The sequence below is a fragment of the Merops nubicus genome, unplaced genomic scaffold, assembly GCF_000691845.1.
Source record: "Merops nubicus isolate BGI_N331 unplaced genomic scaffold, ASM69184v1 scaffold18624, whole genome shotgun sequence".
In the NCBI taxonomy this organism is placed as follows: Eukaryota; Metazoa; Chordata; class Aves; order Coraciiformes; family Meropidae; genus Merops; species Merops nubicus.
In genome coordinates, this window is record NW_008606417.1 from 5,690 (window position 1) to 32,980 (window position 27,291).

The 27,291-nt window shown below is 39.5% G+C and overlaps 1 protein-coding gene across 1 annotated transcript; it reads right to left on the bottom strand.

The window, feature by feature from the left end:
- On the bottom strand, window positions 1-23,478 carry LOC103772316 (protein DDX26B-like). Its single transcript, XM_008939644.1, is given in 16 exon segments — window positions 1-1,027; window positions 1,437-1,530; window positions 3,445-3,837; window positions 4,541-4,772; window positions 5,144-5,286; window positions 5,728-5,851; window positions 6,336-6,551; window positions 9,119-9,213; window positions 15,348-15,480; window positions 16,966-17,118; window positions 18,198-18,361; window positions 20,350-20,478; window positions 21,876-21,947; window positions 21,950-22,046; window positions 22,344-22,433; window positions 23,335-23,478. Coding segments are annotated over 16 exon segments (2,355 nt in total). The 5' UTR covers window positions 23,455-23,478; the 3' UTR covers window positions 1-927.
- Window positions 23,479-27,291: the final 3,813 nt, after the last annotated feature.

Sequence of the window (27,291 nt, forward strand, 5' to 3'; positions counted from 1 at the left end):
TCAGATTAGCACTTCTTAAAAATTAATAAAATGGTTTATTTTATATATACATATGTTCCAAAAAATTTATACAGTTAAAATATCAAATTAGTGATCTGGTAACAATACTGTTCAAAATAATCTCTTTTGTATGAACATTAAAATACATGTTTTTAAAAGCGTTTCCTTTTAGTGCTTCCAAAGCACAGCGTGTGCCAAGGCCACCTGAAGAATCTCCGTCCTCCTCACAGGATGAAAGAGAACTGAAGTCGGGGACCTGGGAAGCCTCAGGTGCACTTTCATAATGTCTGCAGACAAAACAGAAGAGAGTCTGAGGTAGATTGTTTAGTGACCATCGGGTGGTAACAGTCACAGGGCTGTCTTTAGCTTTCATTAACACAATAGCAGTTTCTTTACTCTCAATCTACACTGAATCTCAAGTTTAAAGGCATGGCTAGCAGTTCTTGGGAACAAAACCCTTGTCTCTGTGGTGGCAACATGCAATTTTACCAGTGCAGGTGTTTCTGGGAGGTTTTTTTTTGGGAACACACGGGCTCTCTCCACGATGCAGACAGTGTGTGCATTTGACAGTGCCCCATTTTAGTGCAACCTGCTGCCTACAGCACGTAAATGTCTAATGACAGCGTTCAAATGAGTAAATTCTCATCACCTGCAGGAGGGGCAGCAATGGTTATTTTCTTCAGCCTGTTGAGCAAATAGCACCCTCCACAGGAAAAAAGCCACACCTTTCATAGCAAATCCTTTAGGTTTTAGCCCAGCTTCTGCCGATAGAGGTTCTTAAAGTTAAAGCTCCACTGCTTCTTCTCAGACTGAGACAGTAAAATCACTTGACTGCCAAGATGGTGAGGGCAGCAGCTACGTCCTCTTCCACTCTTCTGTGGCACAGCAAACTCATTCCTGGTCCGTATTCCTCTGGCCGGTACATTATTATCTACTGTTGACATGATTAACTCTGTTGGGTAGGCTGTTGAGCTCTAGTTCCTCTAGTATTCTCTCTAAGTGTTGTATTAAGACCCGTTTTTTAAACCTAAAGAAGAGAAGGAGAGCAATTTAATCAATTCTTCCAAAACACTCCGGACAACTCAGCCTTGACAAATCCTGTTCCTAGAGGCTCTCTCATTTCCAGCATGGAAGAGTTTTCTTATTGCTGGTGTTAGAATGGCCAGAGAATTTAATACAGCCACCCTTCCCCAACCCACTTAAATTTTGGGTCGCTCTCCAGTAACAACCCATCTCCCTATTTCACATTTAAACTTTCAGTAAAGACCATTTACCCCATAAAAATATAATATTTTGACCTCTAAAACAACTATAATAATTGAAATGTGTCCAAAAGGAAAACAGAAAATACTATCATTGGAGAAGCTTATGATTTACTGTCATGCTCTAAATTAACATTTGACTTATGACTCCAAGTCATTTATATCTGTACAAACCTTGCTGCTTCCTTGATAGCGAATTCAATGAAATACTTCTGAATTTCCATAGGTCCTTGCACCTCCTCAAGAAGAGAGAAAATTTTTTCATAATCTAAAAAAAGATACAAATCAAACCATATATTAGAAATAAATCTTGAAAATGCATTTTCAATACAGCGTAACAGCCAAAAGCAAGAACAAAACCCAGTTTCACACTCCTGTGTATAGTAATACATGCAAGGCGCAAAGAAAGCCCATGTTAGCTTTTTGCACAGAAAGTAGGTGATAGCAGTAATGAAGTGACACCAATGATCTGGTATTCAAATGCAGCACCAAATAATTAGGGTCTCTTTAAGAGCAGCAGCTAGAAACATCTGTCCTAAAAAATGCAGGCTAGGTAGAAAAGCCTCCTGTCTCCATGAACACAGTGCCATGGTTATCAGTAAGACCCATTTTAACCTAAAGCTGTCACTTCTGAAAGCAGAGGTTAGGGTGAGCTCTCTTAGAGAAACAGGTTAGAATGTGAGCACAAATAGTATGATGATCTTACTGGTGCAAAATAAATATGTCCACTGCAGAAGAATGAACTGGACACATTATATTAGAAACTAATTTTAAAATAGCATTGTTTCAATATTTTCAATAATTGAACTCAGGATGAAGATTATTTGTGGTGCTGTGACTATGAGCTTGCTCGGAGTGATGCCGCAGGTACAGGGAGGATACATGGTCAGAACTGTGAATGTGTGCACGTATTTAACCTGGTACTATTTATCTGCTTTCTTTGATAACTCCCTGAACTCTGCAGCAAGACAAGTGACTCAATGAACACAGTACTATTTTACTCTATATCACCATTTACAAGACTTGAATTTGGTGTAAGATCAGATGAGCCCACTTTGCAAAACAGGGAGCAAGGATATACCCAAGTAGAAAGTTCTAAAACATCTTAAAAATAAAACAAAGATGTAAAAAAAAAAACAAAAATTGTTTAATTTCTCAACAGCTTCAGTCTGCCACAATGATTACATGCCTCCACCAAATACTAAGTTTTGGGAAAGCAAATGCAAGATCAGGAAAACAGAAGAGTTGAGAATAGTCTGTCACACTAATTATTGGCACTTGACAACGTATTAGTAAAATATTCAGTAGTTTCCTTTGTAGAAATAATTAGTGCAGACACAGATCACATAAGGAACATCTGTGATTTAAGGAAAACTGAAAGATGATGTCTGTGGCAAATCCCACAGTGTATACATTAGCTGGAGTTTCAGGTTAGTGTTTTGGTTTTGATCCTGTATACAAGTACAGGAAAACATGCAGCAAAAAGAGGAGGCAGCAAGTAACTCTTCCTCACAGCATTTTAGATTTTTTTTTTTTTTGCTTACTAAATCTTATAGGGAAAAGAAGTTTTTAGTCCAGTTCTTAACAAGTTTATTTACAACAGTGTTCCATCACTAATTGCACTATCTTGCAAGATAAAGAAATATCACTTTGCTATTAATCGTTAAGATTCCCTTTCAACCATATTCCAAGATGCAAGCTACACATGCCTTTGCCCTCCACAGGAAGTTCTCATGGACACAAAGCAACAGAGTACACACCAGGTTATATGCAAGGAGCAATGCAGCAGAAGGCAAAGTCTGCCTGGTAGCATTCAATCACTGGTAGCACTTCCGCAGAGCGACAAAAACAAAACCTCTGAGAGGTGCTTTCACGGGGTACCTCTTAGAGCAGTTAACCTACCTTCAGGGGCAAACAAGGTCATTTGGCACTCAAGGTCCTAAACACTGCCCTCTGAAGTTCAACTCACCTGCCCTGTATCTAAGAACTTTCTTCCTTTTTTCTCCCTCCACTGCTCTACACACAAGCCATCAGAAATTACTCAAAGTTTGAAGTTGTACATATGCTGAAAATAGCTCCTTATTTCAAGGAAAAGTCTTCTCTCTAGCACCGTATGTAATATACTAATAAAAATAATAATTAAAAAAAACTCTCCAAAACAACAACAAACCCCAAAACTTACTTCTTCCAGGCTTGCGAACCTCCTTCATCACTTTAATTTTGATATCAGCATTGCTTCCCTCCAGCATCATAGGTGTTATTTTAAATGAATTTGGCACAGATTCAGCAGCAGACTCCATCACCCGCTTTTGGTCATCTCCAGCCACACTGTAATTCAGAGGCCCTCGAACAAGTGCGTTGGTGCCAGGTTTATGATCCAACCCATCTTCACTTAAACAATTGAATTCAACAGGTAGAGAGTCTAAGTCATTGGGTAACATTTCATCCTCTCCCATAGCAGCTGTAACCAAAGGAGCCATCTGCACAGGTAAGCCATCAATTTGCTTTTCCAGTGACTGACAGTTTTCTGCTTTCTTCTCTCCATTGCCATCTTGGACAATACTGTTATTGGCATCTACAAATTAAAAATAAGTATCTTACATATTTGATACTTGCAATATTAAAAAAAAAAAAAAAAGAAATAGTTCTGCTTGAAGTACTGTGTGATCTGACAGTGTTGTCTGACTCTTCACTACATTTATGCAAGCTTTGATGTGACCAAGGAAATACCTCCCTTTGGACTGTTACCATCACACATCACTAACATGAAGTCACCATTTTCTATATTCCTATTGCAGTGTCATGACTTGTAAGTAAATTCATGTTTTTCTTCCTTCCCCACATTTCAGCTAACAGAGATTTTTTTACTGACTCCATTTGCTCCAACAGGTGGGTAAGAAAACTAGTTATTTGTGGGAAATGAAAATGTCACCCTACTTTAACTTCCCTTCCCTACCACAGAACACAGAAATGAGAACCAAAAGCTGATCCGAAATCCTTGCTACCTCCAAACCATCTGGTGAGATGTTTCAGTATTTGGGGTTTTTTTTTAAAGTTCATAAAAATTATTTTTTTATTCCAGACTTCATTAGCTATAGCAGCAGCCTGTTTATCTAGGCCAACAGAAGAAACTCAGCCCTACATAACACTAAAGCATACACACATGCCGATACCCCCTTTTGAATCGACTCAGAAAGCACAGAGAGCTTTTTTGTTTGCTTTTAAACAAAAATTTTTCTACTTTTGACCACAGACTGCTGTGCTACAACTCCAGATACCTTTACTTGCTGGAACACCTTTGAGGTTCAGATACGACGGTGATCCAGAAGCAGATGGAGGCCCCTTCCCCCCAACGTGGTTGGACACCACGGGGGGTGACTGCGGCCGTCGCAGGAGCGGGGACATGCTGCGTCTCCTCTTCAGCGACGCCGGAGTATTCAGCTCCCCAGGACGTTTAATCTTATTCTGAGGCCCAGCAACAAATTCATCTGCTTCATCTATCATCATACCCTGAGAGAAGAAGAAGATCTTTTTTTAAAAAAAGAAAAAACAGGTACAAACTAGAAGTTGCTTCTCAATCCATTGATGGAGTAAGTCCCTCTGTGTTAAAATTCAGGTGGCTTTCAGAACACTTCACAGCTCTCAGAGCAGAGATACCTAACATTTACTGTAACCAGAGGAAGACCAGTGACACTCCGTAAATCTGTGATTCTTTACATGTTTCTCTCAGACCACATGAAAGACAACACTCCTTCCCACACACAACATAGGAGCTATACAGGTTAGCAACATACTGCAGTTGTGGGAGAGAAATTGTACTCACTAATTATTTCAAACCATGTTAAATATAAAAGTACAGCAAATCATGTGGCTTCTCCTACCTTCTTATCCTGTTTAAATGGATTGCCAAATGTATGAAGTCTTTTTGGTTGGTCTGGGTCAATCTCCCGAAGGGGTGAAGGCATCATTTTCAGGTATTCCTGGTAATTTCCCATCTGAGCCACAGGAACACTATGAAGACAGTCTGTGACAGAACAAGAGATAGTAATTTAGTCTACCATCAAGCTTATTGAAAAATAAGCAACTTTAATCTCTGTGTCAACAACTCCATCTTTAGACCACCAGCACCTAACCAGGGTAAAGCAAAATAAGCTCCTCTCTGCTTTAAGCCACCATTGCTATAAAAAAACATGTCTACTGAACCTTTGTGTGTAGGAAAGCTCACTCACAAAACTTATTTTTAAAATTCAAAGCAAGCATGACGTCTTGTAGATGCAGAAGGCACACATTTCCTTCTTTCCCCTTCAGAGTCAAGAACAGGACCCTGACTGACTCTACAAATGATGCAACGTCCACTTCTGTTCCCACACCGAGGACAGAAAAAACTACTTCAGGGAATAAAAAAAAAAAACAAAAAACAGCTGTACTCTTTCCAAACCATTAGTGAAGAACAGTGGCTACTGACCTTCATCTTGCCCCAAGATAAGCCTGTGTGTTTTCAGAAGATTGGTTCTCATTCTAGTTAGCTGGTCTAGAAGACAGTGGCGAGGAATATCATATGCATTTCTGAATGCTTGTGGCTTCAAATCCTAGTTTTGTAACAAAACAAAACAACTTTCAGTGAGCTTAGCAGTTCTCAGGCACAGAGAAATTCTTCTATGAACTGTAATAATCTGAACTATTAAAGAAATTATTCTGAAGTAACTTCAGAGCTTCATAACTGGATACAGCAGACTCAACGACTGCCTTCTCAACAAGACCTTGTTCAGCATTGGCACTGTCAGCTCCATGAACATTAAGCACATTAATTCCTGGATGAACAACACTAGCTATCTTCACAGAGATCGTCACTTAAAACACAATAATCTTTGTTTACTGCCATAGGATTTTCAAAGTGTCCCAAAAACAAGAGCAAAAATTTGTATTTACTCGTCTCAGTATTTATGCCTATGCTGCACTCTTCACAGTTCAGTGAAAGTACTCACTTCCTTCTTCTACATTAAGTCCATAAAAGTTACCCATTTAAAAGATAAGATCAACTACTTCATCATGAAAGATTATTATGCTGTTTACCTTGTTTAAAAGTCCTATGTGGAAGCCAGCAAATTCTTTAACATTCATTTCCGCCAGTCTCAGTGGAGATTCCCCAGTGATCCCTTGCAGCAGTTGCTTAAAATCCCTACTGTGTACCAAGGAGAGGCCACTGGAGTGATTTTTCACTTTTATTCCAATTTCTTGTGGAACTTTCTTACCCACTGAACCTATTATCCGTTCCGATTCTATTTTTGTCTAAAATGGAATCACACCATGAGTTAAAGAATCAGCAGGCACTGCAGATTTCCAGTATAAAACACACAGTACATTAACAGAATAGAACTACAAATTTAGTTCCCAACTACTCAACAAACAGGAGAACTATCTACCCAGGGATATATTGGATTGCACAGATTAGAGCTCAAGTAGAAAGAAATCCTAACATGCCAGCATATGGAAAAAATATTTAGCCAGTGTATTTAAATTTATATGCCAGTAGGAGGCCTGTGAACATCCCTGATTTTGCTGCAAATCTGTGACTCTTTTGTGTCCCTGAAGGATCATCTTTAAAGGGAAAGAAAATAAAAATTATATCTAACAGAAGGTGGGATGCCTTAGGGTAACTGTAAAGTTGCATATAAACAATTATTCAGATATTATTCAGCATTATTCAGATACAGTAACAATTTCAAATTTTATTTTTGAGACAACCTATGAACTAAGGTTTCCACTATACATTTGCAATAAGATAAGGGAAAAAAAATCATAAAAGAACAAAAATTGTTTAATTGGTAAGTTTCTAAAAACATATTACTTCTCCAGTTAGCACAAATTTCTTGTTATAGCTATAGATAATTTCACTGTATTAAGCTTTAACTGTATTCAAAGTAAGATTTTTACCCACTTGCAATACCTCCAAAAAAACCCCAACCAACCAAAACCCCAAAACCCATGGTGACTGCAGCCCACTTCCCCCAGATCTCATCCTCTGCAGGGTCTGCTTCATTATCTGTGGGAAAGTGAGTTTTTGGACAGCACGAGCACAGCAGAATTCTGGATTTGCTTGTCCCTAGACAGGAGCTATATTATAATGCATCAAACACATTTAAACTGCTCCCTGTGCTGAGAATGTCTGTGAAAACCACAGTAGCCATATCAAGCCATTCCAACTCCATATTGCAGATAAATTAAATGAATTTGCATATCATTAAGTTACCGAAATACCACAAGAGGTTTTATGTCTAATAGATGCTCAGTTATTCAGAGGCTTTTGGAATTTATTTTGTCTATTCTTTAAGGTGGAAGATTTTTCCTTTGTCATTTTAAGGGCTGCACTGCTTCCCCACTGACTCCTAGATTTTAAACTACTGTGCAAGAATCATTTGTGCTAAGGAGGCCTGGCTTTCAGTGACACCTGACATGGCACTGCTGACAAACAGGGACAGACATGGGAAGACCATTTCCCACCAGGTCACACTTAACACATAGAATGGATTTGACCTGAAGGAAACGGGAAGCTCAGGTATCAAACTGGAACTGGGATTTTATATCCCATGGACAAGAACGTACACATTTTTTTTTTGAACAGACACATTGCCAAGGCACAGATGGAAATAAATATGAGATTGAGAGCAAGCCTCTGACACCTCAGCTGTGAAGAACAATGACAATAGCAGTCATAAATCCAATTAGTGACAAACTTTGGAGTTTAAAGGTCTGGCAGATACTTAAATACAGCTGAAAAGGTCTCTTTGCACTCCCCTCCACCAGTTACAGAAGGCACAATATCACTGGCTACAGAACCACGCTGGATTCATTCATCTTTGTGGTGGATATGCTCACCAATCTTCAGTGATAATATATGCTGTACACCCATACCAACTCCCACAGGGATTAACTGCTTTATAATGAGATTACCACAAACTAAATAATCAACGCACTTCTAATTGCAAAGGTTTTATCAATACTACCTGTTGGCTGAGTTTTTTAAGGTAAGAGATAACACTGTAACTAAGTCCACAATCTAAATTATCTGATATCAGATTTGGAGCTCCCATCATCCTTAGGGCTTTCTTTAATGGCTATAAGGAAAACAAAATACACAATAGTAAGAGAGTAAGTCTTTAAAAAAAAAATTTATAAGATCAATTACAGGAAGCTAAGGCACATGGATTAGTGCTCTAGCTTTTCCACTTTTGGCCACTAAAATTCAAGTCTATTCAGATAACATGTGACATGAGTTTGGTAGTCTAACTAGCTCACAATGGACATTATGCCACGTTACCAAGACACCACACAGTGTGGTGCCACTGGCAATTTCCACTCAAAGGCTCAGTACCAGAATAGCCGGGATGATGCAAGTCCATTTTGAGGTGCATTGTCCAAGCTACATGTAAAAGGTGACACGGTGCCTCCCCCCCTCCCTTTATTTGGCCCAGCCAGTTCTCTCAGTACCAGCTCCCCAAGTTCTAGCACTTCACCCACATCAATAAGCAAATAAATCTGCATTTTACTTATCAGGTTACAAAAATAATGCCAAATTTGTTTTTTCCAAACAGTCTACGGTACATTAAACCAAAGCTTATTTAATATTTAGTGAAAACACAAGTATCTTAATATATTTACTATAACTCAATATTTAGAAATGTATGTATTTCATAAGAACTTTTAACCTTATCTACATACCTCTGCAAAGCAAAATGTTTACTAGTCAAAATGGCATGATAATTATGTAAACAAAATTTACTAGGAAGAGGTATGATGCCCAGGACTCTGGTCACACCAGCCATTACACCCAGGAGGAAAGGAGAGAAGGAACATACCAGTAAGTAGTAAGGAGGCATTGTTTTTAAGTAGTTGTCAAAAGCCTGTCTCCACTTCAGATTTGGCTTTAGTTTGTGAACCTTAAACAAGTCATCTGCAACAAGGAAAACAACAAAAGAAGGTTTCACTTATACAGTCCCAGACCATTACCATTATGCAAAACTCAACATGACAGGTTTCCCCCCCTTTTTCTTCTCCCTCCCACCCATCTCCCAATAGGGGTTTCTCACAAAACCTGTTCTTAACCTTAGGTTTGAAGGATTGTGAATCCCCAGTCCTAGCTGCAGCAGACAATCCAGAACAAGTCCTCATTATAGGCAAACTTACAAGGTACACCAGACTGATATAATGCACAGAACTACTAGCAGCACAGAAGGTACAACAGAACAACCTCTTGTTGAAGAGTTTCACCTCCCTTGCCTCTCTCTTGCATCATCAAGGACTGCCTGTAACTGATTAAACCAAACCAAACCACATTCATTTCATTCAATTTTCATTTTCAGCCCAGCTTCCTTTTATTCAACCTGTATGATGAATTCTGGTCTCCAGTACAAACATTCTTGGGGATCAAAGGGAGAAAGCAAGGAAAAAAAAAAAACCAAAACCAAACACCAAATCAAAGCCAACACAAAACAAAAACCCCAAACAACCCAGAGCAGGGAATCCTTCTGGTCAGCTTTGCTGGACTGTGCTGACAACAGCAGGAGCAGCTCCCCACAGAGGAGGGATGCACCTCCAGCCCCACTGCCTGCCTCCTGCCAGAGCTGCACTCTCCCTAAGATACACAGTCAGTAATCAGCCACAAAAATTGTTGCCCTTTAAGAGAGGGGCAGCCAGACATTATTTCCTTTGGATACTGCTCTAGAAATACCTTGCTTGCACTAGAGGTGTGCAGATTGCCGTTTAGGAATCACCAAGTCCAAGCAGTACCTATTTGCTGTGCACACTGTAAACTGTAACAGTGATCGCTAAACATCAAAAATGAAACAGTATCCTGCAATTTAGCATCCCACAATATGAATTATCAGTTGAAATTAAGTGTCTCCTTAGTAGGGCTTTAACATGCTGGCAAAGTGAGGCTAAAGGAAGGGTCTGTAGGACTGGAGAAAGGGATGTCCAAAAATTGACTGGGGAGAGCTGCAAGAGACAGAGATGCACAGAGCAGGGTGTGCAAAAGAAATGCAGCAAGGAAATTGTTTTCTCCAGATTGAGCTTTCAGGAAGATATATTTGGAGAAGAAAATTTAACTTGCATAGAGTTCTGCACAAATCGAACAGATGTTAAGATACGATTTTCCCAGTTCTCATAGTCAATCCACACTTAATTACAGGTATTTTCCAATCCAAATTAATTCTGTATCACATGTAAAAACCACACTACAGATGCTACTTGTTCTCTTCCCTGGCCTGAAGGAAGTGGGGTGGAGTTTGAGAGTACAAGTTATAACTTCACTTAAAATCTCAACATACCACATGCTTAACACTATTATCCCAAAGAAGCTGTGATGGTATCATCACATATGGCAAACATAAAATAACATTCATACTTATCTTATAGGCCTATTAGCTTTTGCAGCAAAATGGAAGTTAAACTATATCCCTCTCCCAAAATTTAAAAGGAAAAAAAAAATTAAAATGTAAAGTGTTCAGTATTATAGCATATCCTAGTATTTTAAAGTCTGAGCTGGTTATGAGTATAGCTTGAACCTTAAACCCCTTATCAGCACCTTATTACTGTCTCATTTCCTGCACTGTGAAGGTTGTATCAGTGTATAACCCCTGCAGCTTGACCACACAGCCACTCTTCAATGTCACAGACATTCATAATGTACACTGGCTCAGCCAGTGGATTCCTAACCCACAGCACAGCTGTAGTCGGAGACATAAGATGCAAAAGCACCTCCCTGATCTTTGCTATCCAAGAAGTTCTCAAATCTACGCAGAGCCTCAGCAAAGACTTGTCTACTTAAAATGAGAGTTGTCCCCCACCCCCAGCCAAGCTCACTGCAGGAACTCCTACCCTCTAAAAGGAACAGTCATGGTGGTCAACACAGCCACAAGTTTCAAAGACAACATCACCATAAACATCTTACCTGCCTCTACTGCAAGAGTTTGAGACGTACACTGTCAGCAGATTGCAACACAGGCACATGACATGTACTCTTTGTGCCCTGGGCTGCACATAACAGTTTATATCAATAAGCAGGCGAACAGTAACCCAATTAACTATGTCTTTCATCAATTAAATCCAAAACTTTTGTAGGTATAAACCGAAAGCATTGAAAAAAACCTCTTCATTATTAGTATGAATCCAACCTATACATTTGCAGATACTACTCTCTGTGTAGTACACAATGCAGAATTCTTACTTGGAGCTAAAAGCACTGGATAATTTGGAACATGGTATTAAAAACCAGTAGGAAAGGGCCACAAGCTGCTAAAGTTCAAGAGATCAGGTAAAATTACATACAAAGTAGTTAATGTACAACTGTGTTGCAAAGTCTTTATCCACTTCAGAATAACGTACAAAACAACCAAACTGTGACAAATAGGATACCAACACACATCTTTAATACCCAGTACCACATCAGGGGGAGCTTGATGCACTTAAGCTTAGTGGACAGTTAAGAAAAGAGCACGAGAGACAGAATGGTCAGCAGGTAATCTTTGTAGTTCAGCTGGACCCTAATTACAAGAACAGTTTATGTGACAACAGTCTAGCAGTGAGTGATAGCTTGCACCATGTAACCCAAAGTAAAACCCTAACACTGTTTTTTGTTTCAAAACTATCACTCACATTAAATTCCACCTGAGCAAGCACACCAGCATTCCCTGTTGTATCATAATTCTCTGAGCTTTCCAATGCCTCTGCACCAACAGATATACCCCTTCGTTTTAAGCACTAGAGACAGGATTTTACATCCACAGAAAGTAGTATCCTTCCCTGCCAAAAATCTAGCCAAAGTGTAAAATAGTATCCAGCACTAAAAAAAAAGGTATTCTGCCCCTCTCTTTCTATTGATACAAAATGTTTGTCTCTCCCTCCCAGTGCAGTGCCACAGCAAGCTGCCTTCACATTGGTGAGACAGACAACCCTTGGTTTCCACAATGTAAAATCATTACTTGCAGGTTCTCATGGAGCATGTAAAAGCAGCAAAAGAATCCGCCCATGTTGCAGTCCTTCACAGGCAGACATTGTCAAAATGCTCATCCTTCTGCACACTCAGACCCACAGAGCAAGGGTATTAGCCACCTTCCCACGGTATTTTCATCATGGCTGTCTCACGACTGCTTCTGCTGACACTCCCAATTAGCAGTCAGTCCTATCTGGCCCAGCAGTGCCTGCCCTCCTCCTAATGCGGCCAAGATCAGTCAAGGAAACATCTTGGATAAGGCAGGAGCATTTAGAAGTATACCTCAGATCTTTGCCAAGCTCTCCCTAATCCCTCCTTTGACTTCCACTTCACGAACTTGGCTGAACAGTTGTTTTTAAACAGAATAATATCTGAAGTACGATAGCTTTGCTAATATCAGTCAAAGGCAACAATCCTTCAAGAGGGAATTTCTATATCTATGGGCCAAACATTCAGCATCAAAGTATGTCAGTATCTGTCTGCAAAAAGTTCTGTCTTCAGAAGTCTGCCTCAAAAAAAAAAGAACAAAGAAAAAAAAAAAAGAGAATACAAGAACTGCACTCCACCTCCTCAGTTTTCAGAGCAAACCTCCATCCCAAGCTTGTCATGATGCCTCTAGCCTTCTCCTACAAGAACAAAAAGGAGCTGCTAGCTGCAACAGCACATTCCACATGGTCTGTCTTACCTCTGCAGAAGAGCTAGAGACTAGAATTTTTGTCAAACGATTTACCATAGTGCATGGGGGAAGTTAACACATGGACTGTGAGGCTTCACTGTTTTATGAAGTCTTATTAATTGTCTGCTTTCCTCTCAACACTTCAGATTCTAAAAGCAGACCCACTAAGTTACAAGCAGGGAGAGGCTACAGCATGCCCAAGTCCACTCTTGCAGAAACAGAAATATAAAATCACCAAATCTATAGGATGTGGTACAATTTACCTCCTTCAGTCACAGACCAGTACAACTTGCTTCAATTCGTAAGTATCATCTGCAAGGTTCCTCATGTATACCTATTATACCTGTCTTTTACAGCTGTCTGGTTTTTTCCAAAACCAGAATTAAAACTTCCCCTGCTCAAGAACACAGGCAGAAAACAAAAACGCAAGAAAAAAAAATTCTTAAGCATTTTGCTATCTGTTTATAAGATTGAACACATAAGCCACTTGGTAAGACAGTACAAATAATACAGTTGCAAAGTGGTTTTGGCTTTGCCTGAAAAAGTCACTAGAAGGAATGCAGAGAGATTATTCACAGTGCTATCCCAAAGCAAGTCCCAGGCCTCCAGCACATTCTACCAGGAGGGCAACAGTCACTAAAACCACACTGATGTGGCAGTACAAGCGGTAGTGTCTGCATACAGCAAGACTTCTCCTGGGTCTGTAAGTTCTCACATCTATTTTAATGCAGCTGAGTGTAATGAAAGATTGGTTTTACACACTCAAATCAGTCCTCTGCTGAGCCATCAGGATCTGCTACTGGTATGTATTGAGACAGACACAGGGGGAGTATTTAAAAACAACGACCCTTACCTACCTACAGAGACAAACACAGAGTCAGCATTTTTAAAAACATCTACACATAATTTTTGCAACAGGTTTGCTGCTTATCTTAGCCATTTTCTGTACTGCCAAGTAGAAAGAGGTGAGCTCTGCTTTCATGGTTTATGTATATTCCACAGAATTTAATTCCACTGTGGTTTAGAGACTGAGGATAAAGTCCTGAATGAGATCTGAATCTAACACCTTGTGTATGTCTTTGTGTAACGATACAGAACACATAGTATTTTTGTTCTAGAGAAAACATCTCCTTTACAACTCAGGTGACATGGAAGCTCTCTATTTTCCTTTAAACAGTCTTCAGAAATTTCAGATGTGGGATACCAGGAAATTAAAATGCAGAATAGCACTACACATACTGAAAAATGCCTTTCTCCAAAAAGTAGGAAGAGCTTTACACCCCTGCAAAAAAGGCAGGGAAAAGACAAGAGCTGCCAGGAAAGACAGCAGAACTGCAAATGTCAACATCAAAACAAACAGGGATTTCTCATTTAGTATCAGTGATGGCTTTTAAGCTAGTTGGTCTGCTGCAGTAATTCAGTAGCCACAAACTCACAGAAATTACTGTTTAGTCTAGTGTATCCTATTTGCACACTTTAGAAAAAATATTAGGCTAAATGGATGACTCTATAGATACATCCAAATTAACAGGAAGTGCAAATTGCTTCTTTTGGTTATAACCAGGATTATGAGAAACTGAACTGTGTTGGGGTTATTTTTCTAGAAACAAACAGAAAAACCCTGTGTAAGACAGTGATAGGCAATGTTAATTCTCTTGATCTGTGCTGTTATTCTGTGTCACTAAACCCACTCACAAAAAAAAAAAAAAAGAAAAACAAAAAAAAACGCCCACAGAACAAAAAAAGCCTTGCAGCATCTGCAACTAGAAGGGTTAGCAGCACCCAGAAAACTCCTCTCTGCCACTACCCCTATGTCAGAACCCTAACAGCCACAAGTATTATGGCAGTTATTCACACAGCATCTTTTCATATCATCTCTCCTGTGGAAAGTAATTTCATTGTAGGAGTGGAAAAAAAAAAACACCGGTCCTTTGGGCAGGGAAGAAATGAGAAATGTGGACTGCTTCACTGCTCAATTCCTTCTTGCTGCTCTAAACTGCATCAGGGAATTCCCTCTTCCCAACACCCATGACAAACACTGCATCTGATCCTCCAGTAAAAAAATGTGCTGCTACAAGAGCAACTGCAAAACCTGGATACACCGCACCCTAAATGAGGGAAAAGAATGGAGGTTGAAGCTTACTCCAGGTTAAGGAAGAGGCTACGTGTCTAGGAGGTGAACAGCATCAAACATGCACTGGAAGCAGGTAGCTCTCCTCCTCTGCTGGAGAGAAAAAAAGGGAGAGGGGGTATGAAAATCCTCTCCTCCCAAATTACGTTAAAGAGTTTGCAACATTCTCTACTCTCTGATCTCCATTATTTTATAATGTCTCAAACTAATGCAGAACACCAACCATTACTGTTTTTCTTTTACTGTGAAGCAGCTGCATTGGCAGTCCAATGTAAATTTATTACCTACCTAACAAGGGAAGTAAAACAGGGTAGTTGTAAGGCATCACAAAGAGGTTTACACAGGTTAAAGTAGTGCTTGCTTTTAAATACCCGAACGGATGGCCAAGTTCGCTGTATTTTCCACTGTTACTCACAAACACCTGGTAACAAATAAGAGAAATCACTGTATTAGAAGATTACGAATAATATTAAGCATGGGGCATTTCAAAACCAAAATCAGTCTGAATCCAGTTGCATTAAACCAGCAAATGATTGAGAACAGCCAAGTGTGAGGTTGCACACATCAGGATGAGCATGCATTTACCTCCCCCAACCACAACACTGAGACATGCAACATTCAGTGGACCTCCAGTCAATGGGGAAATGTTCTTCACTGTGTAGCCATTAGTGCCTTAGTGAAACTACTCTGAAATGATGCTGTGAAAAGGTTTTGAAATTATTTAAAATAGGTTAGGGGACATCTATTGAAGGTCTGTTTAAAAACAATCTATTTGAAATTAGACTTCTGACTCATAAAAAAGTATGACTAAAATTTATAACACTGACAAATCTGAAACTTTTAAAGCACAGAAGGTATTTGGTGGTATTAACCTTGAAAAGTAATGCATATTCTTACTGGGACAGTCAAAATAACCCACATCTAACCAAAAAATAGGTCTAAAAAAAAAAAAAGTAAACCTTGCAGTAAAAAGGAAGTGTTTTTCCTCTATTTTTTTCAGAGCATAAGGAACAGGGATTGTTGTGTGGTTTGTATGACAATGAGCCTATTTCTCCTAGTTTGTAGGGTTCTGATATGCAGCTGGGAAAAGAAAAGCAATTTTTGAAAAACAGCAGAGTAATTTTAATAACCTAAGCAAATAATGTACCTATGAATACTTAAAGGACATTTTTGAAAGCAGTTTATTAAAACTAACCTCAATTTTGCTTCTGAATATGTGCGCTGTATTTTTAGTTAAGCTCCAATATTTATTAAGGAAATGAATGTGGAAGAGACACCTCTGAACCCACCTTTCCAGCTCAAGTATCACACTAAGCAAACTCCTGATATATGTATTAAGCTCTTTACAAGGACACCATTGAGAAGGCAATTACACGCTTTATTTTGTAGAAGATGCAGAAAAAGTCACTTATCCAAAAATCACAAAAGGAGCATGTAACAAAGGATTTCAGCAACAGAACTTTGACCTCCCCAAGGCAAATCTAGTCAACAAGACCAAGAGCTTCCATTCAATTCCCATTAGCAGTTCCAACCACCTAGTGGAAATTATTTGCAGCTGTCCATTAGGTAACATGATGGAAACTAGAGCTAGGTTTTCCCTATAAGCAAATGGAAACCTACAGAGAATTTCAATTTAGCCAAAAATGGAACCTGCAGGACACAATTCTTAGCAAAATGAGATGGACCTAGAAAGAGAATTAAATGAGATTACAAAGCCTGTAGAACTAACACTCATTCTGACTGCTGACAACTCTATTAGAAAGGAGGCAACTGAAACCTTGACACGTTTCTCCTCATCCCCTGCAGAGTCTGCAACCAGACCCCAATTCTCCAGACTCGGGCTTACAAAGACTAAAGTACCTTAGGATGCCCATTACACTTCCAGAATCAAATAAAGGGCAAATACCTGCCAGCAGGTATGGGGAGACTTTCGTTCCAAGATGTACTGTGTTAAAGGTGAAGGCTCAAGCTCATACTTGTCAAAAGGAAGCTTGTCTATTACCATTGGCTCACAATCAACACAAGAGAACCTCACAACAGGGTGAGCTGTGCGTGGAGGCTGAAAGGAAGGGGAAAATAAACATATCAATTGTCTAGTATTTAGGGTGAGCAAAACAGTTCTCTTAAAAAGATGCATAAATATGTATTTTACCATCCTACAGGCTTCAACTCACCTTTTCTACAACTTTCTTTAAAAGAGAAAATGATACAAGCTCCCACAATAGAATATAGATTAACTAAGTAATTCTCCAACTTAAAAAAAAAAACCACACATACATACTGTATATACATACATTATTCCCACCAAGAGAAAAACAAAATTAATGTTCTTAAGACAACTGTTTGTTTTGATATTTAAAAGCTTCCATGCCAATCAACCTAGAGTTGTGACCTAGTATCACAGACAGGTTTAAAGAAAAAAAAAACAACTTCAACTCAGCTTCCCAGCTTGATATTGACAGAATTACTGATGTGAAACTGTGTTCACTTTGCAAAGGATATCTCAAGGTATCCCCTGCCAAGTCTGACTTTCTTCCTCTTCAGTCGTGAGAGGGGGGAAACAGTACCTTGAACAGTTGCAAAGTACAGAAATAGAACATGCCTCACAAAAGAGACATCTTTAGAAAGGCTATTAAGAAATGCTAAATGTATGATCATTTCATTAAGGAGAAATGAATGTTGGTTCTCTCTCAGTTTCTGAATGGGGTAACTCTTCTGTTTCAGTTTTAATTCTTCCTGCTAATGAAAGAAGAGTCCAAACATGAAGAACACTAAGCAGAGAAAACATGGTTGACCTTCTATCAAAACCAAACATTGCTTTTTCCATAGAAATGCATTTTATAAAACTTTGATTAAAATTTAATAGCTCACTATGAGTTGTGGTATGGTAAGTAATTTATAGTTAAATTTTATAATCTTTTAAATAACATTTTCCAAATTAACTCACCATGTACCTGGAAGTACACATCCCAGATGCCAACAACATCACAGCCTACAGTATCCACTTTAGATTACAACTATTTTTAACACAGAATGGTGTAACTACATTTTTAAAGCAAAGTCAGATCATATTAGTACAGAAAGTAATAAGCTACTGTAGTAGTGTAGAATGCTTTTTTCAGTTCTTATTTTACTTACCAGTGTTGGTGAATTCTGATCAGGCCAAAAAGATTCTGGGATTGGCCAATGCCCAACAGGAACACCCGTTTTGGGGTTGGGCCGCACGTAAATGAGTTTATGACAACTATGCCACGGCTGAGAAGCACATGAATTGATGGGCCTGGATGAATCAACAAGTCCATCTAAAATTTAAACAAAGTAACAACAAAAAAAAGAAAATAAAAAGCTATATGCACGCATTTGTCTCCCAGCAAAATTTCTGTATTAGCAACTGAGATGTTTCACTACAGGTGTTCCAGAGAGTCAGGTCTTTACCTCAGTGGCTGGAAAAACCATAATCTGAGAAACAATGAGAAACATTTGCCCACATGCACCCTTCTGCTCCTGTGGCATAGTAGTAGTAATTTGTGCAACAAGGCTTACTCACATACTACAGAAAATGCTACTTGCTTAAGCTTGGTACTTCGACACAGATCTGACTGGCAGCAGCAACTGTACCAGCTTTAGTTCTGCTGCCCCTGGAAGGACTGATAACCTGCACTGACAGCTTTCCACATGGGATGCAAACCTCACAGACTGATGCTGACACTAGTGATAACTGAAACTGGACAAGATTCATGGAAAAGTCAGATTTATCTTGCAGGAGCAGCTTTTGTCACATTTTTAATTAGTAAGAATTCACAGATCACTTCAACCCCACATGTCTAGCAGAAAGACCAGAGCTCTCCACCAGTCCACTGCAGTGTGCAGGCACAGAGTCTACACTGAGGACAGTCTGCAGTAGCACAGAATTTCAGCATTGCCTTTGATAGGCTGCTCTTCAAACCAAACGGCACAGGAGAGATCACCCATTTAAATCATCTTCTTCATTTTAAAAACTTTTTACACTTTTTTCCCTGAATTAAACAGCTGGCTAATATTACTATGCAATATACCTTTCAGATGCCTATCAGTTTGGGTTCTCTGCTTTACACACAGTGATCTTTACAGCCTTGGTAAATCCCATCACATTTCTCTCTAGTTTAGGATTTTCTCAACTGACATAAATATGGAAAACCTCAGTATTTTTGTACACTGTCCTCAGTGCATCATCATTTAAGTGTGACACAAACATAAATTTCACCAGCTGTTCTGCCACACAGGAGAACACTTGGGCCAACAGACACAGAAATTTGCTGAGGTGCTGTCCTGCACAGCATCTTTATAGAAAAGCCTTCCAATAAAATGACATCTACGTTAGCAAAAGGAAAACAAAATACATATACAGGAAGAAAAAGGTGAGTCAAAAATGAAAGCAGGAATAAAGCTGGCTATGCCTGGGTGCTAAGTGAATCCTAAAAGCTATTAAGTTTCTGACATTACAGAAACATCCTCATTTCCTAAATATGAACTAATCAGCTCTCCCTCTCTCCTTCCTTTCAGCCATGAATTCCTGTAAATCTGCAGAACTGCTCTATATTAAGAATGCATTTTCCTCTTCCCTGCTATGCACTTCACGTGAAGCAAGCAAAATAATTCCTTGCTCTTTGCACACAGTCTTCCACTTGCAGGTGTGAACATTCAACTGAAACTTACTGCACTGTGATCAATTAGCAAAAGGAAAATGTCTGGAAAATTAAGCATTGAGATTACTTTATAGATGCTTAAGTATTTAAATACACTACTCATGGATTTAATTATTTTACAGCCAAGTTTGGATTTAATTATTTAAAAAACAAGTTTGACAACACTGTAGTTCAAATTTTACTACTTCCTGAAAATATTCACTTTCCTTCCAAAAAAGAGGTGAGAAGAATGACAGGAGAGCCAGCAAACAGGTAGATAGACCACACAAGTATGTACAAATATGGCACCATCTAAACTACCAAGGATCAAACTAACACTTCTGAAAATATAACAAAGACTAAACATAAATAAATATCCAAGTTTTCAAAAGCTATGAAAAACACATCCATTGTGATCTAGGGTATTTAAAGAGGTACCAGAGCTCTAGCACTGAAGCATATAAGCTTTATAGCTTAATTGCTTTTTTAGAATGTATTAGGCATCCAATGCATCTTGTACACTGCAGTGAAAAGCTTGTAGGAAGGACATCAAAGACACTTAAGGGCACTGGCATGTATACAAAACCCCTCTTGAACATTAGGGGAAGAAAAAACAGTTACTGTACCTTCTCCAATAGGAGCTGGATCTGGTCCTGACTTTTCAAAGTTAATAACAACTCCACTTTGGACTTTTTGAACTAGAGATTCTAAACATTGATTCAACATTCTTTGTGTCCGAACGCAGTAAGAACGACCTATGCAAGAAAGAAATTACACAGGGAAAATAGGAAAGCAAGTTTTGGGTAATCTTAATGTAATAAAACATCTTCCTAACTGAAGTCACACTGACAAGGCTTTTGGTTTTATTCAAAATAACAGCAACAAACTTTGCACAAGATTATGTAAAAGACAAAATACTTTTTGAATGCAGTACAACCAAGGAAATGAAAAACAACATGCTGCAGGTTTACTTATTAGTAAAAAAGGTCATTAAGGCTAAATCAGAGCAGTCCAAGGCCAAGGTTATGTAACCAGTCTGCTTTTGCCTACTCAAACCTTACAAACTCCCATACACTCCCAGACTTCCCCTCTCATGCAGTTTTTTTTTTCCAAACACCAATTCAAAAAAATTCTGATAAACATCTGAAGGAATAGGCTCTAGAATTAATTACTGTAAGATTAAACTTAGCTTATTTGTCCTGCGGAAGAGTTAGCTTCTCAATAATACCTGTCTGTGGTGGGTTAACCCTGGCTGAGCAAGTGATGCCCACCAAACCACTCCATCACCCTCCCCCTTTCCTCTCCCTCCTGCACAGAGCAAAAGGGGAAAGGAAAAATAGGATGTAGACAAAACCCTTGTGGGTAAAAAAAAAGGCAGTTTAATTAGAAAGCAAAGCCAAGTAATGCTGCACACAGTAGTGAAGAGAAAAAAAAAAACAAAGATTTACTCTCCACTTCCCATCCCCAGGCAATGTCTGGCCTTTCCTGGAAAGCTGGGCTCCAAAACACGTAGCAGTTGCTCCAGAGCACCAAAGAATAGCTCCCGTCCCCCAACTCCTCCTTTGTACCAGCTTTATAGCTGAGCTGGTATCATACAGTATGGAATATCCCTTCGGTCAGTTCTGGTCATGTTCCCCCCAAGCCCCTGCTCCCCCATCCCACTGCGGCTGAGGCGTCAGAAAGAGCCCTGGTGCTGTGCCAGCTCTGCTCAGTGGTACTCAAAACAGGGTGTTATCAACAACCTTCTAACTCCCAACACAAAAGCCCTGCCCTATGAGGGCTGCTATGGGAAAATCAGCTCAGCCAGACCAAATACATTATCCCACTCAATACAACATTTAAATAACAAATCTCATGACTGAGCAGAGCTGACCTCTAATAAATTCTAAGAGGCCGACAATCTAAGAAATTTTCCAGTCCCTTCTGGTGCATTAAGAAAATTCTCTTATATCTAGAACATCTGAAATGGGAATAAGGTTTTATTTTAAAGTTCTCCTGTGCTACTGGAAACCAGGCTCAAAACACACCCCACAGATTCACACGGATGCTGAGTAATTCAGATGGAGAAAATGGAAAGAGGTGTAGTTGAACCAAAGGAAAAGAAATACTTTGAGGCAAATACCAAACTTGAACCAAAGTAACATCCAGTTACCTCCTGTAACTTCACACATCTGTGTGATAGCAGATTCATCAGTAGGCACACTCCCAAGTTGCTCTGGTTCAATGGCAAACGCAGCACTAGAGCAAACAGCCTTTGATCCCAACGAAATGGTTCTTTGGTTAGTTCACTTCCAGGCAAAGGAGAATTCAAAGGAAGATGAAGCTGGTAAAGAAAGATTTAAGAATATTTTCAAAAACTTAACAAAACCAACACTAAAATTTATTCATTACTCTGTAAAGGACACCACTAATTTATCTGAAGTTACAGTCTGGAAAGCCACATGAACGATGAATTTAGAGGCTGAGCAATGACAGGATAGCTAGTTTCTGTTGTATCTATTATAAAACAGGTTGATGAAGCAGAAGTACCATTAGCAGAGGGAAATTAATAATTAATATTAATCTCAGCATAGTGCCAACTTGCAAATTCATAACTTGAAAGAACCTAATGCAAGTTTACCTCCTCTTGAACTCCAGCTGTATTTGTCAGTTTGTTTCCATCTGTGATGGTTATCAAAATAGATGGCTCCAAAAAGAATGGATTCCTTCCCTGAAGACAAAAGCACAGGAATGCAAGTAACCTTAACACTCAGTTATAGGCTTATATTTTTGTCATTATAGAATAACCAGTAAGATGAGCAATCTTCCAAAATAATCCTGTAATTTTCTTTAAGTAGGTGTAGAGCCATAGAGAACTATGCAATATGTGCTACTCCATGCACTCACACACACACCTGAAAGATTTTTAGAATTACTAGTCTTTTTCCTCCAGTAATAGTACAAAACCCTTCAGTTATAGGCTTATATTTTTGTCATTATAGAATAACCAGTAAGATGAGCAATCTTCCAAAATAATCCTGTAATTTTCTTTAAGTAGGTGTAGAGCCATAGAGAACTATGCAATATGTGCTACTCCATGCACTCACACACACACCTGAAAGATTTTTAGAATTACTAGTCTTTTTCCTCCAGTAATAGTACAAAACCCTTCTAGCCCACAGAAGCAGTATATAAATTGGTAAGAATACAAGGAATTCAGAGTTTCATGACGACAGTGGGGCAAAACCCAGAGTACTTTTAACTGGACTCTTCAAATGTGAGAGGAAGTCAAGACATTAACTACAGATAACACAAAACTGCAAAACAGATTCGCTGCCATCCAGTGTACATGCTCCCACACAGCAACTGTGGATCTACAGCCATGGTCATTTATCCTACTGCTTTCTTTCTAGTTCGATAAGGAAAAAACTGCTAGTAGATTCCAGGGTATGTTCCATAGATGCAATAAGAAAGAAAAATGGAAAAAAAGTTCACAGTTCACATTTTAACACACAGTTATCCAATATCTAAGGAAAAAATTAAAAAAAAAAAGAACCAGCCAAACCTCTCCTCCACTATAAATTCGAAATACATAGAAAAAAAAGATAGAAGACTATAAACAGATTTGTTACCTGTCCATAGTTGTCTATTCCAGACACTAATCTATTGAGATTTAACAAGTCGAACGATGACCTGAGTGCCTGACCAAGGGTTGTTAGTCCTGAAGCCTGCAGATTTTTCAGTTCATTCATAAACGTTGCATGGTTCTCCTTCCATCCAGCCTATTACATAATCCAAAAAAAGCTTATTAGTGATTTTAGCAACAAACTGCAATCAGCTGCAAGTTGTTATCTCCCTTTCCACCAAAAATTAGATTATATACCTGATTAATGGATACACTGCATTATTTACAGGCTACACACACCTAATCTATGTGTGCACAACTTGATGTGAAACATACAGTTAAGCCTACAGTGGGAGAGTCACAGAACTCACTCACTGTCAGGCATTTGTGGAAACTTGTAAATACCCAGCTCTTACAATGAAAACTGCTGCAAAGGTGATGCAATTAATAGAAGTATTTGGATTCAGCATGTGAATAATTTGTTAGGAGAAACTGTCAGATTTGGAAATTGGAAATGCAGCTGCCCAACTAACAGCAGTAGTCAAACAAAGCCACAGTCAGTATGGTGTTGCTGCTGCTTGTCACACACCCATCCCCCTTCACCTGGAAGGAGAGAAAAGACGCATACGCAACATGGACCAATGCAGGAGTTAAAAATCTAACAGCAACAGTTAAAAGGTAAATAATAGTAACTGTGACTGCCACCATCTTTGCTCTCTGGTCACATCCTCTCCCTTCCACTATTTCCCCAAGTAGGAAGCATGCAAGAGTATTTTTTAAAAAAAACTAATCATCAGTTTTTAATGTTACAGGACTGTCACTCAGCTTTTCTACTTTTCTTGTACTTCCTAAACATCCCTTCCCACCCAGGCTCATTTCATGCCCTCTAACATACTATCAGGCACCCTCTGTGATTTCTGCATTACAAACCTCCTGCCTCTCTCCTACCTTTATATTTCCACTGCCAGCCCTCTAACTACACTCTTCTGTCCTTACTTTCCAGTACCAAACTTTCTATGGAGCAGTTGCGAACACCCCATGTAACACAAAATCAAATCCTTGTTTAGAGCTTCTCAGTATCACAGCTTGAAATTTTGGAAGTCGTGAAAGAAGTTGTTATTGCTGCAAAGCCTGCAGAAGATTCAAAGGAACAGCAAAAGCTGATGAAGATGGGGATGAGTCCTACCAAGCACTCTGGGACCTATGGCAAGCAGGGCTAACACACATTAGCATCACCACACATATCAGTTGTGATTCACACACCCTTCTCTTAAAAAGTGGTATGCTGCAGAGTTCAGAAGCTATTCTAGAAAACACTAGCTCACAGAGAACGAGTGCAGGACTAACCTCAGCTATTCCCACAGCTATCAGCCTTGCTGTCACATCCTACCCTCCAAACCACATTTGCAGTAAGCAAGCAGTTATTCACTCAGGCTCACAACCACCTGGCACCAGAGACGTTCCTGCGCTCCACATGGAATTTTGGTTAGGCAAACATGGAGAGAATCATTTCAGACAGTCTGACTTCTTGCTGGGACAACCTCTCAGTAGGTTGTCTCCTCCACAGCACACTGGGCTTAGCAGCAATCACCTGCTGACTATGCCACACTATGCAAGAACCTGAGAGGACAGGATTTTCCTGTAAACAGCTTTATATCCACTGCCAATCTCGAGTACCTACTGTGGGCTGCAGAGATGGTCACAGCATTGGCAAGTTTAGAGCTATAAATGAATACAAGAATGGAGTAGAAAGGAAGGACACGAGGAGACCATTGCCTCCACTGAGTTCTCAGCCTAAGCTAGGAAGGCTTCTTTTCAGAAAGAAGAATTATCCTAAGGAGATTGAACAAAAACAGTTTTTGATGAAGTTTAGCTCCTTGAACCAATTCTCCAAGCTTTAGATTAGTGAAAGAGAGAGAGAGAACTCTGCAATGGAGCAAAGAAAGAAGAGCCATGCGGCAGGACTGACCCAGCTTTACCTTCAAGCTGCACTTGAAGCTCAAAGGAACAGCGTAGTTTCATCAGCTGGGTGATTCTCAATAAAACACCATCAACCCCTCACAAATGCAGCTTAACAACTTTCAACATTTCATCTGCTGAGCCATGGCAACTCTCCACATGTGCTCTCAGCCCAAGGCAAGAATAAAGTACAAACACAGGGTCATTGCTTTGGAGTAAAAGTGACTTAGTTAATCACCTTTTTTTCAGAGTAAAAGAACACCAACTCCCAACAAGTTGATCTGTTATTCTAAAAATGTTTGCCTTAAAACAATTTAAAGTGAACAATTACAAAAATATTTTTGTATTAATTCTGTGAAACCTTAGATATAGTTGAAATTGCTTCACTTGTCTGGCAACAACACCTACCAGATCAGTCCAGCTTCTGGGGAATAGCCAGACTGTATTTTTACAGAATCACAAAACCACTTGAGTTAGAAGGGACCTTAAGGATCATCTCGTTTCAACCTCCTTGCCATCAGCAGGGGCACATTCCACTAGGCCAGAAGGTTCAAAAAAATCCAGCCTGGCCTTAAACAATTCCAGGGAGCAGACATCCACAATCTCTCAGTAAAAAAATTCTTCGTAATATCTAATCTAAATCTACCGTTTCAGTGTAAAACCATTATCCCTCATCCCCAGCTCTCCCACAGGCCCTCTTTAAGTACTGGATGGCCACTATAAGATCTCCCCAGAGCCTTCTCTTCTCCAGGCTGAACATTCCCAACTCTCTCAGCCTGCCCTCACAGGAGAGGTGTTGCAGGCCCTAATCATCTTCCTGGCCTTGCTCTGGAGTCGCTCCAACAGGTCCATGTCTTCCTTATGCTGGGGCCTCCGGAAGTGGCACAGTATTTGGGTGCCTCCGGAAGTGGCGCCGTATGTGGTGGAGGGGGTGGGGATGAGGAGTGCATCTGTCTCACCAGACTGGAGTAGAGGGGGAAAAACCACATCTCTCAACCTGCTGGCCCACTTCTTGTGAAGCAGGCCAGGATGCAATTGGCTCTCTGGGCTGCAAGTGCCCAGCAGTGCTTTCCAGCAGAGACTGCTCTTCTACTCTGTTGCAAAAGCAAAAGTCTTGGGGGGACTGAGGTGTCGGGGGTGGAGGTTTACAACATTTACAAAGGAAACACTATTATTCCTAGCCTACAGCTCTTGATTTAAACTCTAAATGAATTTAAGAGCATTTCTTTATAAAATAAACATTCACTGATATTTGGAGATTCTGCTATTTTCCTTTTCTGAAAACATTTGCTGGGCTTCCAGCTCCTGCTGTGTTTGACATAGCTGCAGCATGTGGTCAGCTGCCTGCAAAGCACGCTGCCACTTTTCCCCTGCATAACCACGCTGAAGGTACTAGGAGCAACTGATAAAGACTGGTTTGCCTTCAAAGAGAATTATTTTTCATCTTACAGCCACTCACAGATGATAAAGCTTTAATGGTAAAGCTGAGGAGAGTTGTACCTTTTAAATAAACAGAATACTGATGAATTTCTCATTAAATGAACAAGAGCAGCAAATGGAAAATTTCCCAATTCCATATCCAGTTTTAAACAAAGGTTTGATTAGTTAGTGTACTACATTCTCCAGCTTATCCTCAAACAAGCTTTTTGAATCACACACACCAAAATTAATGACAAGAAGCTCTACTTCTGTAAAATGTTTCCAGAAAGACTCTAGCCAATGTATATAATTAAACACGTATTTCAGGGACAGAGACTAAAGCCCCGAAGAACTCTGCACATTCTCCTCTCCACATATACAGTAGAATCACTCCTACAGCAAAATAGAATCAAGTACACAGTACAGTGCATATGCATAATGAATTCAACAAAGCACTCTGAAGTGATTAAATAATAATCTTTCCTAAATTCAAAATAGTGCCACTAATGCTGCTTAGAAAAGAGCACTGCTTTTACGTAGCACTACCTCTATTTGCCAGTAGAAACACTAATGACCAAATAAAACC